The 13789-nt window shown below is 39.6% G+C and overlaps 2 protein-coding genes across 2 annotated transcripts; both read right to left on the minus strand.

Annotated features, from left to right (window-relative positions):
• Positions 1-4498: 4498 nt before the first annotated feature.
• LOC117250611 (olfactory receptor 4B13-like) lies at positions 4499-5434 on the minus strand. The gene has a single exon (XM_033616615.2). It carries the CDS (start codon positions 5432-5434, stop codon positions 4499-4501), a length of 936 nt encoding a protein of 311 aa, XP_033472506.2.
• Positions 5435-11032: 5598 nt separating this feature from the next.
• On the minus strand, positions 11033-12047 carry LOC144466758 (olfactory receptor 4B13-like). The gene has a single exon (XM_078174174.1). It carries the CDS (start codon positions 11966-11968, stop codon positions 11033-11035), a length of 936 nt encoding a protein of 311 aa, XP_078030300.1. The 5' UTR covers positions 11969-12047.
• Positions 12048-13789: the final 1742 nt, after the last annotated feature.

Genomic DNA, 13789 nt, shown 5'->3' on the forward strand with positions numbered 1-13789 from the left:
TAGAGACGTCATTCAGACTTTAAACAGGTCCCAACAACTTCAGCTATTCCCCTGTAATTCAGCTATTTGATATCTTCTACTGTTTTTGAGTTTTCACAGTCTTAGTTTTGGACATTTTCTGCGTTTGAATGGGTCTTTATGGTGATTTCTCAGTCATTTTTAACTTTATCCACACAAATGTTATGTTGTTAAATCTTTGTGTAGAACCTTAGACTTTGGTCCTGCACCGTGTTTTTCAAGCAGTGGTTCTGGGCTCTAACCAGTGGTCTGATCATGACACAGCTCTTTCAAACAGACACACTCACAGGTGCAACTGCAAATCACCATGGCAACAGTGTGCATGTTTATAAACATCCTTTATCAGGCTTCTCTGCATATCAGCATGTGATTCTGATTGGCTGATCAGACCTCCTTCACTTCCTGCCTGTTTCTGTAATACTTAAGTAACAAGCAACTACAACTACAGGACATTTCTGCTATTACTTTTCATATTTATACTTTTTATGATATTAAGCTGTTTTCAGTTTTTTGCCCAATGTATTTTTATGGAGAAAATCTTTAAATGCTCTTCAACCCACTCCAACTTTGAAGTTTAAAAATGGTCAAACGGTGTGCATGGGGTACATGCAACTCTGACACAAGGTATCCTGAAAGGCTGGGCGACAAGGTGTATTTTTTACACTTTAAACCACATCTCAACCGAGAAAAGTGTCTTCTTTGGATAAAGTTGTGTGGTAACGTTAGACCACAACATCAACTCAACGTGAATAAGATTAAAGGGCCAGTGTGTAATATTTGGCATGGTTTATTGTCAATCTGAATCTGAATCTGAATATTCTACCCATTAATATGTTTACACAAGTGTATAATCGCTATAAAATAAAATTCTTTTGGTTTTCGTAGCCTTGTAATTATGCTTTTATATATATATATATATATAGCAAGGGCCTTGCTTTAGAGAGGTTGCCATCTTGCGCCGCCATGTATGTACGGCAGACCGAGCGGACAATCCAGCCAGCCAGAGAACGCGTTTCGCGTGTATAAATGAACCAACGAAGACAGCGGAAGGAAGGAAGAAGGAGGAGGAAACAGCAGAGAGTGTTAGTAGTTCGTCGATAGAGAGTAGTGAAAAGTTTTTTTAGTTATAAAGTTTGTGAATGGACCACACTTACCACGCAACAGGAGAGAATGAACCCGAACCGTCATCTGCGAGGAAAAGAAGACGCAACTTCACTCCTTGTGATGCACTCTCTGCGGCGCTTTCCCTCCTGGTGATATATCTCCCCAACGATGGTAGCAGTAGCACCGAATCCCATTCTGTGCATTCAGCCTCTGTTCTCGCCTGCTCAGCATCAAACACATGGAGTTCCTCATCTGTATGCTCCGGCTCAAACAGGTATGGCTGTGGGTCTGTGTCCGCTACAAGAAACTCTTCAAAATCACGTTCAAAGTCGTCCATTGCAACTACTATAGTCCGGAGATATTGCTAGGCTAAATAAACAGCTGAGCTCTGTTTACAGGCTACGCTGTCAGTCAGTGTGCGGGCTGGAGATTGGTGGAGCAGAGAGGGGAGGGGGTGCCCACTCAGAATGGTAAACGAGTATGTGTGTATGAAGTTTGTCTGTTATGCTAGAAGAGTCAGAGTTTGGGACGGAGTCTTTTACCCTCTGGAGTGTTACCAGAGTTTTTGGAGTGCTCAAATAAACTGGCCTTTTTCCCGAACGCTCCTCTGGTCTCCTGCTCGTGAGGGATTCATTACAATATCGTAACATGGTTTAGATTTCTAAATAAATATTCACCTCGTCGCTAGATTGACCTACTCCTGAAAAACTCGTGCGCAAGGCTTTTTGTCCCTGCGAGGCCACCGTCATTTACCCGACGGGAGGGGTGAGCGAGTGAGCCCTGCAATCTAGAATTTGACCACTGATGTCACTGTTTTCAACCCATTTTACACACTGGCCCTTTAACAATGATGTCTACATCTGTTCTAAGGTAAGCCAATATTGTGTTTGAGGCAACATATTGTCACTTTGCTGGAAAGAAATATAAAGTTAAATTTAACATCTCTAGCTAACGTTAGCTAAAGTTAGCCTAACGTTAGCTCCTAGCTGCGTTGTTCATCATGTCACCTTGTTTGCTGGGAGTTCATTAGCCTATTTTGGTCTAGTTTTGTACTTTGGTGATCGTACATCATTGTTAGCTGTTGTCCAAAGGGCTCTAGTTAAGCTAACGTTAACTTCTGGAGCTTAGCTTCATTAACTTATCTGTAATGGCAGAGATAACAAAGGTTGGCAAACGTTATGCTGAATGATTCAGTGTAAATACTGTAGCACCAAACTAACAGAGAGACACTCTTGGTAAAGATGGTAAAAAGGCCGTTATCCTTTTCTCATATTCTGAGCCAAAAAACTTAACTTCAGTGGCACTTTAACTTGTTGTCTTTGATGGCGACGGCAACGAGATGCGGTTCACAAGCATACACTGTGACCTATAAATTTTGGCTTGTAATTTAAGCTTTTCATTGACCTTCCCAACAATAAAATGATGAATATATCCCTCCAATGCGTAGTTTAGGCCCTTTTGGTTACTTCTCAATGACATCTTATCGTTATGTCCCCAAAAATCATCAATTGCCTCCTGCGAAATGCCGTGTACTGTGACACCTGCCATAGCGCCGATCACTGAATGTTGATAGTTTGGGCGTGGCTTAGCCATAGGTCAATTGTCACCTATTGCTTGAACAGTGCCCTGATATTGCTTGACAATACTGGAAATAAGGGGTGTCCCTCAGTGTAATTTCGAGTTAAAATAAAGCTTGAATTAATGAATATCTGCCCTACACCTCAAAGCAATATGAAGTTCAAAATATGTATAAAACTACAGCCTAGAGGCTTTTTAAATACAAAGTTGTCATAGACAGAAATTTCACAGACACCTTTTTAAAGTTACTTTTACTGTAATTAAAGGTTCAGTCACAAGACATTAAATTAATTGAGAAATTGTGCATAGAAACAATAAAGATTGTGCAATAAAGCAAAATGTGTAAAGTGAACAGTAAAATTCCTTCTGTCAATATATAACAAAGAATGCAAAAATAAACGTTTTAATAAAACTCAATCTTGTATTTCTTAGTACAGCACCCCCTTCAGTTAATATATAACAAAGCATGAAAAAAATAAACTTTTAAAATAAAAATAAAACTCTTATGTCCCAGTACAGCACCCCCTTTAGTTCCCTGCGTTTTCTAGAAGTTCAAGTAGTTTTCTATAACGGTATTATTTTTCAGTTCATTGTGCTCCTTCTAGTTTGTTTTCTGGTGTTATTTTTCAGTTCATTGTGCTCTTGTTTGCTCTTGGGGTTCTCATCATGCCCTCTAAAGGAAGACAGGCTTCAGTCTGAGCGGCCTTTTTCCGTGTGGTCCCAGTGCTTGACGTGTCTCAGTTTATTAGCGTGCAACCTTGTTTTTGGATGGTAAACAGTGCAGAGGACCAAAACTGCAGGACCAAAGTGCAGGGGACATATCCCTGTGTAAACTGACTGCAGACCTGCATTTAAAGTTCTCTGTGTGATTTATCCTGGCTTCATGTGAGTGAAGAAAAAGTCTGCCAGACACACGGGGGCACTAGGCTAATTTATACAATGTAAAATGCCATAGGTTTGTGCTAATAGCATGTTGTGTTTGTGGGGAAAATGTTTCCAGCAGAAGACAAGTGTTTTGTCTGTGAATCTTGTGAGTTATAATGAACCAGCCAACTTGTGTACTTGTGATACTGTTTCTATTAAACCATGTTGTTAATGTGTGTTTTGAATCAGTCAAACTTTACAGGACAGTGAGTTGTTTTGAGACCCCACTGCAGTGCAGCACTGATTTGAAATAAATCAATCAAATAGTCAAGATCAGAAAGTACATTTATTTGCATTTATTTGATTCCCAATCAAGGCACTGGGTTAAGAACTGCTTCACCTTGTTAATATGGACTTTAAAACTGAATCTGAAATACAAAATGGCAGAATTTGAAACATGTGATTAATCATAAGTAACTATTGAAATTCAGTGATTAATCACAATAGAAAATAATTTGACAGCTTTAATTAATGCATACACATAACATATACTATCATATACCAATATCATTATTATTTATATTTATTGTTATAGTTGTTATTACTGTGCATCTCAGTCTCCCTCTCTCAGTTGCTCTTCCTGAGGAGCTTTTTTTTTTTTTTTAATCTGCAGTGAGACAGAGGGATGTCTTATTTTGTAAAGCCCTCTGATACAAATTGTGATTTGTGATATTGGGCTTTATAAATAAAACTGAATCGAATTATTCTACTTAATATGAAAGGGGTGGCAGTTATTTGCTTGACATATATTTGGATTTGTCTGAAATAAATGTGAAGAAATTAAATTGGAGTTACTATATTTTAGAGGCACATTACAGAAACAACAGAGAATTAAAGCTTCATTCACATCAGTCTCTGCCTGTTGGGTTTGGGATTATGCAGCAGGAATCGTTTTGTGTATCTTAAGAAATCTGAAAATCACATTTCTGATCTGAGGCAGACTCAGGCCGTAGATTAGAGGGTCATTAATGGGGGGAATGATGACAAGCTCCATAGATAATACAGCAACAACAACAGGGTTCACATTAATCCCAATACGACTCAGCAAAAGCTCAAAGAATAAAGAGAAAAAATAGTTTATAAATGAGACTATGTGAGGCAGGCAGGTTTGTAACGCCTTTCCTCTGAACTCAGATGAGCTTCTCCTGCAAACAAGCAGGATGCGCAGGTACGTGAACAGGATAAAGAACAGGGGGATGACAGAGGTCATTATGGTAAACACAGATCCTACTACACGGTTCATAGTTGTGTCCACACAGGAGAGCTGAACCACGGAGCAGAAAAGCCTGTGCACTTTATCTCCACACAGAGGCAGTCGTACAGTAAGATAGACACAGAAGCCAACAGCAAATGCAGGATAGAGCACGACAAAAAGAACAAGATATGTCACCGTCCTCAAGGTCATTTTACTGTGATAGTGTAAGGGCTGGCAAATAGCCACAAATCTGTCATAGGCCATGACGCCGAGAATCATTGGCTCACATGCTGCATAGCTGTAAATAACATGTAACTGAATGAAACAAAATGGACGTGAGATCAAGTGAGTGTCAGACAGAATGTCCATCAGAAACCTGGGGAAGAAGCCGGCTGAGCCGTACAGAGAGTTACAAGACAGACTGCAGATGAAAATGAACATGGGCTGATGCAGAGACTTGTGTAGGCAGACTGTGACAACAATGACAATGTTAGCAGAGATTATAGTCATGTAGACCAACAGACACAGACTGAAGAACAGATATCTGAGGGGCCCATAGTCTGCAAACAGAGTGAGCTGAAAGTAAAAAGGATTCAGGCTGCTGTTGCACATCATATCTGCACAACAGCACAGCTGAGGGAAGTGATGGAAGGAAAGAAGGACAGTAACAAAATGGTTTAATTTCAGATGAAAACAGGAGGAGATGTGAAAATGTTCAGAGTGAAAATTCTGAAAACCAACAGCACAAACAACAAAAGCCTGTGTTCATGTATGCTCCATAGGCTACATGTCTCTGATATTCATCCATCACAAATTTCAGTGGAACATATTTCATGCATTTAAAAAAGATGAACTTAAATTAACACAATAAGAGAAATGTCAGAATAACATGAACTAAATACACGGCTGGACTAACATCTTTCATCCCACTGCTTCAGTGTTCTCAGGAGCATTTGAGGTGCAGACAGTAGATCAATGCTCACATGCAACCTTCAACGTCTGCATGCCAATTTCCAGAACTTCATCACAAAATCAACAGCAATTCAATTACTTAATAATGCTGTGGATGAGTTTTAAGTCTTAAAATTCAGCACCATGTTTGTGCTCTGTGACAGCTGTGAAAACCATCAGACAAGCAAATACACAGCAAGGATTAAAGTCATACAATCATTAAGAAAAGAGTCTGTGTCAGTTCATATGAAACAAGATCAGAGAGACGTGAAGCATCCTCCCTTGACCCCATCGAAACTGAGGCAGCCACTGATCATTTGTACTGTTTTGCTGCTGCTCTGAGATCAGCCAAGAACACAAACAGTACATGTCAGTGCATGCATGGATGCATTGTTGGATTACTGAAGAGGCGTACTTAGCCAAGGCCCAGGGGACCTCTTAGCCTCCGTGCTAAGTTGCTTTTATTAGTTTGGATGCTTCTGCAGCCACACTATTGTTATTCAGATCTTTATTCTTATTAGTTCAGGCGTTTTTTGGTCCGCTCCTTCTGCATACTTTGTGCTGCAGACACTGTTCCACTGCCAAAACAGTCAGCTCATTCAGGACATGGGTGTTTGTATTTTTCTTACTTGTACTATTTATACTTTTTATGATATTAAGCTTTTATCAGCATTTTTTGCCCAATGTCTTTCCTATGGGAACATCTTCAAATCCTCTTCAACCCACTCCACTTGGAGGAGCTACTGTTTCAGCATACTTTCAGCTAGAGACGTCATTCAGACTTTAAACAGGTCCCAACAACTTCAGCTATTCCCCTGTAATTCAGCTATTTGATATCTTCTACTGTTTTTGAGTTTTCACAGTCTTAGTTTTGGACATTTTCTGCGTTTGAATGGGTCTTTATGGTGATTTCTCAGTCATTTTTAACTTTATCCACACAAATGTTATGTTGTTAAATCTTTGTGTAGAACCTTAGACTTTGGTCCTGCACCGTGTTTTTCAAGCAGTGGTTCTGGGCTCTAACCAGTGGTCTGATCATGACACAGCTCTTTCAAACAGACACACTCACAGGTGCAACTGCAAATCACCATGGCAACAGTGTGCATGTTTATAAACATCCTTTATCAGGCTTCTCTGCATATCAGCATGTGATTCTGATTGGCTGATCAGACCTCCTTCACTTCCTGCCTGTTTCTGTAATACTTAAGTAACAAGCAACTACAACTACAGGACATTTCTGCTATTACTTTTCATATTTATACTTTTTATGATATTAAGCTGTTTTCAGTTTTTTGCCCAATGTATTTTTATGGAGAAAATCTTTAAATGCTCTTCAACCCACTCCAACTTTGAAGTTTAAAAATGGTCAAACGGTGTGCATGGGGTACATGCAACTCTGACACAAGGTATCCTGAAAGGCTGGGCGACAAGGTGTATTTTTTACACTTTAAACCACATCTCAACCGAGAAAAGTGTCTTCTTTGGATAAAGTTGTGTGGTAACGTTAGACCACAACATCAACTCAACGTGAATAAGATTAAAGGGCCAGTGTGTAATATTTGGCATGGTTTATTGTCAATCTGAATCTGAATCTGAATATTCTACCCATTAATATGTTTACACAAGTGTATAATCGCTATAAAATAAAATTCTTTTGGTTTTCGTAGCCTTGTAATTATGCTTTTATATATATATATATATATAGCAAGGGCCTTGCTTTAGAGAGGTTGCCATCTTGCGCCGCCATGTATGTACGGCAGACCGAGCGGACAATCCAGCCAGCCAGAGAACGCGTTTCGCGTGTATAAATGAACCAACGAAGACAGCGGAAGGAAGGAAGAAGGAGGAGGAAACAGCAGAGAGTGTTAGTAGTTCGTCGATAGAGAGTAGTGAAAAGTTTTTTTAGTTATAAAGTTTGTGAATGGACCACACTTACCACGCAACAGGAGAGAATGAACCCGAACCGTCATCTGCGAGGAAAAGAAGACGCAACTTCACTCCTTGTGATGCACTCTCTGCGGCGCTTTCCCTCCTGGTGATATATCTCCCCAACGATGGTAGCAGTAGCACCGAATCCCATTCTGTGCATTCAGCCTCTGTTCTCGCCTGCTCAGCATCAAACACATGGAGTTCCTCATCTGTATGCTCCGGCTCAAACAGGTATGGCTGTGGGTCTGTGTCCGCTACAAGAAACTCTTCAAAATCACGTTCAAAGTCGTCCATTGCAGCTACTATAGTCCGGAGATATTGCTAGGCTAAATAAACAGCTGAGCTCTGTTTACAGGCTACGCTGTCAGTCAGTGTGCGGGCTGGAGATTGGTGGAGCAGAGAGGGGAGGGGGTGCCCACTCAGAATGGTAAACGAGTATGTGTGTATGAAGTTTGTCTGTTATGCTAGAAGAGTCAGAGTTTGGGACGGAGTCTTTTACCCCCTGGAGTGTTACCAGAGTTTTTGGAGTGCTCAAATAAACTGGCCTTTTTCCCGAACGCTCCTCTGGTCTCCTGCTCGTGAGGGATTCATTACAATATCGTAACATGGTTTAGATTTCTAAATAAATACTCACCTCGTCGCTAGATTGACCTACTCCTGAAAAACTCGTGCGCAAGGCTTTTTGTCCCTGCGAGGCCACCGTCATTTACCCGACGGGAGGGGTGAGCGAGTGAGCCCTGCAATCTAGAATTTGACCACTGATGTCACTGTTTTCAACCCATTTTACACACTGGCCCTTTAACAATGATGTCTACATCTGTTCTAAGGTAAGCCAATATTGTGTTTGAGGCAACATATTGTCACTTTGCTGGAAAGAAATATAAAGTTAAATTTAACATCTCTAGCTAACGTTAGCTAAAGTTAGCCTAACGTTAGCTCCTAGCTGCGTTGTTCATCATGTCACCTTGTTTGCTGGGAGTTCATTAGCCTATTTTGGTCTAGTTTTGTACTTTGGTGATCGTACATCATTGTTAGCTGTTGTCCAAAGGGCTCTAGTTAAGCTAACGTTAACTTCTGGAGCTTAGCTTCATTAACTTATCTGTAATGGCAGAGATAACAAAGGTTGGCAAACGTTATGCTGAATGATTCAGTGTAAATACTGTAGCACCAAACTAACAGAGAGACACTCTTGGTAAAGATGGTAAAAAGGCCGTTATCCTTTTCTCATATTCTGAGCCAAAAAACTTAACTTCAGTGGCACTTTAACTTGTTGTCTTTGATGGCGACGGCAACGAGATGCGGTTCACAAGCATACACTGTGACCTATAAATTTTGGCTTGTAATTTAAGCTTTTCATTGACCTTCCCAACAATAAAATGATGAATATATCCCTCCAATGCGTAGTTTAGGCCCTTTTGGTTACTTCTCAATGACATCTTATCGTTATGTCCCCAAAAATCATCAATTGCCTCCTGCGAAATGCCGTGTACTGTGACACCTGCCATAGCGCCGATCACTGAATGTTGATAGTTTGGGCGTGGCTTAGCCATAGGTCAATTGTCACCTATTGCTTGAACAGTGCCCTGATATTGCTTGACAATACTGGAAATAAGGGGTGTCCCTCAGTGTAATTTCGAGTTAAAATAAAGCTTGAATTAATGAATATCTGCCCTACACCTCAAAGCAATATGAAGTTCAAAATATGTATAAAACTACAGCCTAGAGGCTTTTTAAATACAAAGTTGTCATAGACAGAAATTTCACAGACACCTTTTTAAAGTTACTTTTACTGTAATTAAAGGTTCAGTCACAAGACATTAAATTAATTGAGAAATTGTGCATAGAAACAATAAAGATTGTGCAATAAAGCAAAATGTGTAAAGTGAACAGTAAAATTCCTTCTGTCAATATATAACAAAGAATGCAAAAATAAACGTTTTAATAAAACTCAATCTTGTATTTCTTAGTACAGCACCCCCTTCAGTTAATATATAACAAAGCATGAAAAAAATAAACTTTTAAAATAAAAATAAAACTCTTATGTCCCAGTACAGCACCCCCTTTAGTTCCCTGCGTTTTCTAGAAGTTCAAGTAGTTTTCTATAACGGTATTATTTTTCAGTTCATTGTGCTCCTTCTAGTTTGTTTTCTGGTGTTATTTTTCAGTTCATTGTGCTCTTGTTTGCTCTTGGGGTTCTCATCATGCCCTCTAAAGGAAGACAGGCTTCAGTCTGAGCGGCCTTTTTCCGTGTGGTCCCAGTGCTTGACGTGTCTCAGTTTATTAGCGTGCAACCTTGTTTTTGGATGGTAAACAGTGCAGAGGACCAAAACTGCAGGACCAAAGTGCAGGGGACATATCCCTGTGTAAACTGACTGCAGACCTGCATTTAAAGTTCTCTGTGTGATTTATCCTGGCTTCATGTGAGTGAAGAAAAAGTCTGCCAGACACACGGGGGCACTAGGCTAATTTATACAATGTAAAATGCCATAGGTTTGTGCTAATAGCATGTTGTGTTTGTGGGGAAAATGTTTCCAGCAGAAGACAAGTGTTTTGTCTGTGAATCTTGTGAGTTATAATGAACCAGCCAACTTGTGTACTTGTGATACTGTTTCTATTAAACCATGTTGTTAATGTGTGTTTTGAATCAGTCAAACTTTACAGGACAGTGAGTTGTTTTGAGACCCCACTGCAGTGCAGCACTGATTTGAAATAAATCAATCAAATAGTCAAGATCAGAAAGTACATTTATTTGCATTTATTTGATTCCCAATCAAGGCACTGGGTTAAGAACTGCTTCACCTTGTTAATATGGACTTTAAAACTGAATCTGAAATACAAAATGGCAGAATTTGAAACATGTGATTAATCATAAGTAACTATTGAAATTCAGTGATTAATCACAATAGAAAATAATTTGACAGCTTTAATTAATGCATACACATAACATATACTATCATATACCAATATCATTATTATTTATATTTATTGTTATAGTTGTTATTACTGTGCATCTCAGTCTCCCTCTCTCAGTTGCTCTTCCTGAGGAGCTTTTTTTTTTTTTTTAATCTGCAGTGAGACAGAGGGATGTCTTATTTTGTAAAGCCCTCTGATACAAATTGTGATTTGTGATATTGGGCTTTATAAATAAAACTGAATCGAATTATTCTACTTAATATGAAAGGGGTGGCAGTTATTTGCTTGACATATATTTGGATTTGTCTGAAATAAATGTGAAGAAATTAAATTGGAGTTACTATATTTTAGAGGCACATTACAGAAACAACAGAGAATTAAAGCTTCATTCACATCAGTCTCTGCCTGTTGGGTTTGGGATTATGCAGCAGGAATCGTTTTGTGTATCTTAAGAAATCTGAAAATCACATTTCTGATCTGAGGCAGACTCAGGCCGTAGATTAGAGGGTCATTAATGGGGGGAATGATGACAAGCTCCATAGATAATACAGCAACAACAACGGGGTTCACATTAATCCCAAAACGACTCAGGAAAAGCTCAAAGAATAAAGAGAAAAAATAGTTTATAAATGAGACTATGTGAGGCAGGCAGGTTTGTAACGCCTTTCCTCTGAACTCAGACGAGCTTCTCCTGCAAACAAGCAGGATGCGCAGGTACGTGAACAGGATAAAGAACAGGGGGATGACAGAGGTCATTATGGTAAACACAGATCCTACTACACGGTTCATAGTTGTGTCCACACAGGAGAGCTGAACCACGGAGCAGAAAAGCCTGTGCACTTTATCTCCACACAGAGGCAGTCGTACTGTAAGATAGACACAGAAGCCAACAGCAAATGCAGGATAGAGCACGACAAAAAGAACAAGATATGTCACCGTCCTCAAGGTCATTTTACTGTGATAGTGTAAGGGCTGGCAAATAGCCACAAATCTGTCATAGGCCATGACACCGAGAATCATTGGCTCACATGCTGCATAGCTGTAAATAACATGTAACTGAATGAAACAAAATGGACGTGAGATCAAATGAGTGTCAGACAGAATGTCCATCAGAAACCTGGGGAAGAAGCCGGCTGAGCCGTACAGAGAGTTACAAGACAGACTGCAGATGAAAATGAACATGGGCTGATGCAGAGACTTGTGTAGGCAGACTGTGACAACAATGACAACGTTAGCAGAGATTATAGTCATGTAGACCAACAGACACAGACTGAAGAACAGATATCTGAGGGGCCCATAGTCTGCAAACAGAGTGAGCTGAAAGTAAAAAGGATTCAGGCTGCTGTTGCACATCATATCTGCACAACAGCACAGCTGAGGGAAGTGATGGAAGGAAAGAAGGACAGTAACGAAATGGTATAATTTCAGATGAAAACAGGAGGAGATGTGAAAATGTTCAGAGTGAAAATTCTGAAAACCAACAGCACAAACAACAAAAGCCTGTGTTCATGTATGCTCCATAGGCTACATGTCTCTGATATTCATCCATCACAAATTTCAGTGGAACATATTTCATGTATTTAAAAAAGATGAACTTAAATTAACACAATAAGAGAAATGTCAGAATAACATGAACTAAATACACGGCTGGACTAACATCTTTCATCCCACTGCTTCAGTGTTCTCAGGAGCATTTGAGGTGCAGACAGTAGATCAGTGCTCACATGCAACCTTCAACGTCTGCATGCCAATTTCCAGAACTTCATCACAGAATCAACAGCAATTCAATCACTTAATAATGCTGTGGATGAGTTTTAAGTCTTAAAATTTCAACACCACGTGTGTGCTCTGTGACAGCTGTGAAAACCATCAGACAAGCAAATACACAGCGAGGATTAAAGTCATACAATCATTAAGAAAAGAGTCTGTGTCAGTTCATATGAAACAAGATCAGAGAGACATGAAGCATCCTCCCTTGACCCCATCGAAACTGAGGCAGCCGCTGATCATTTGTACTGTTTTGCTGCTGCTCTGAGATCAGCCAAGAACACAAACAGTACATGTCAGTGCATGCATGGATGCATTGTTGGATTACTGAAGAGGCGTACTTAGCCAAGGCCCAGGGGACCTCTTAGCCTCCGTGCTAAGTTGCTTTTATTAGTTTGGATGCTTCTGCAGCCACACTATTGTTATTCAGATCTTTATTCTTATTAGTTCAGGCGTTTTTTGGTCCGCTCCTTCTGCATACTTTGTGCTGCAGACACTGTTCCACTGCCAAAACGGTCAGCTCATTCAGGACATGGGTGTTTGTATTTTTCTTACTTGTACTATTTATACTTTTTATGATATTAAGCTTTTATCAGCATTTTTTGCCCAATGTCTTTCCTATGGGAACATCTTCAAATCCTCTTCAACCCACTCCACTTGGAGGAGCTACTGTTTCAGCATACTTTCAGCTAGAGACGTCATTCAGACTTTAAACAGGTCCCAACAACTTCAGTTATTCCCCTGTAATTCAGCTATTTGATATCTTCTACTGTTTTTGAGTTTTCACAGTCTTAGTTTTGGACATTTTCTGCGTTTGAATGGGTCTTTATGGTGATTTCTCAGTCATTTTTAACTTTATCCACACAAATGTTATGTTGTTAAATCTTTGTGTAGAACCTTAGACTTTGGTCCTGCACCGTGTTTTTCAAGCAGTGGTTCTGGGCTCTAACCAGTGGTCTGATCATGACACAGCTCTTTCAAACAGACACACTCACAGGTGCAACTGCAAATCACCATGGCAACAGTGTGCATGTTTATAAACATCCTTTATCAGGCTTCTCTGCATATCAGCATGTGATTCTGATTGGCTGATCAGACCTCCTTCACTTCCTGCCTGTTTCTGTAATACTTAAGTAACAAGCAACTACAACTACAGGACATTTCTGCTATTACTTTTCATATTTATACTTTTTATGATATTAAGCTTTTTTCAGTTTTTTGCCCAATGTATTTTTATGGAGAAAATCTTTAAATCCTCTTCAACCCACTCCACTTTGAAATGCTACTGCTTCTGCATACTTTCAGCTACATTTAGTCTTCAAACAGGTCACAAGAACTTCAGCTGTTAAGCATTCATCCAGCTCTTTGATATCTTTTACTGTTTTAATATAATTGCAGTTCAAGTTTTAT

The sequence above is a fragment of the Epinephelus lanceolatus genome, chromosome 14, assembly GCF_041903045.1.
Source record: "Epinephelus lanceolatus isolate andai-2023 chromosome 14, ASM4190304v1, whole genome shotgun sequence".
NCBI lineage: Eukaryota > Metazoa > Chordata > Actinopteri > Perciformes > Serranidae > Epinephelus > Epinephelus lanceolatus.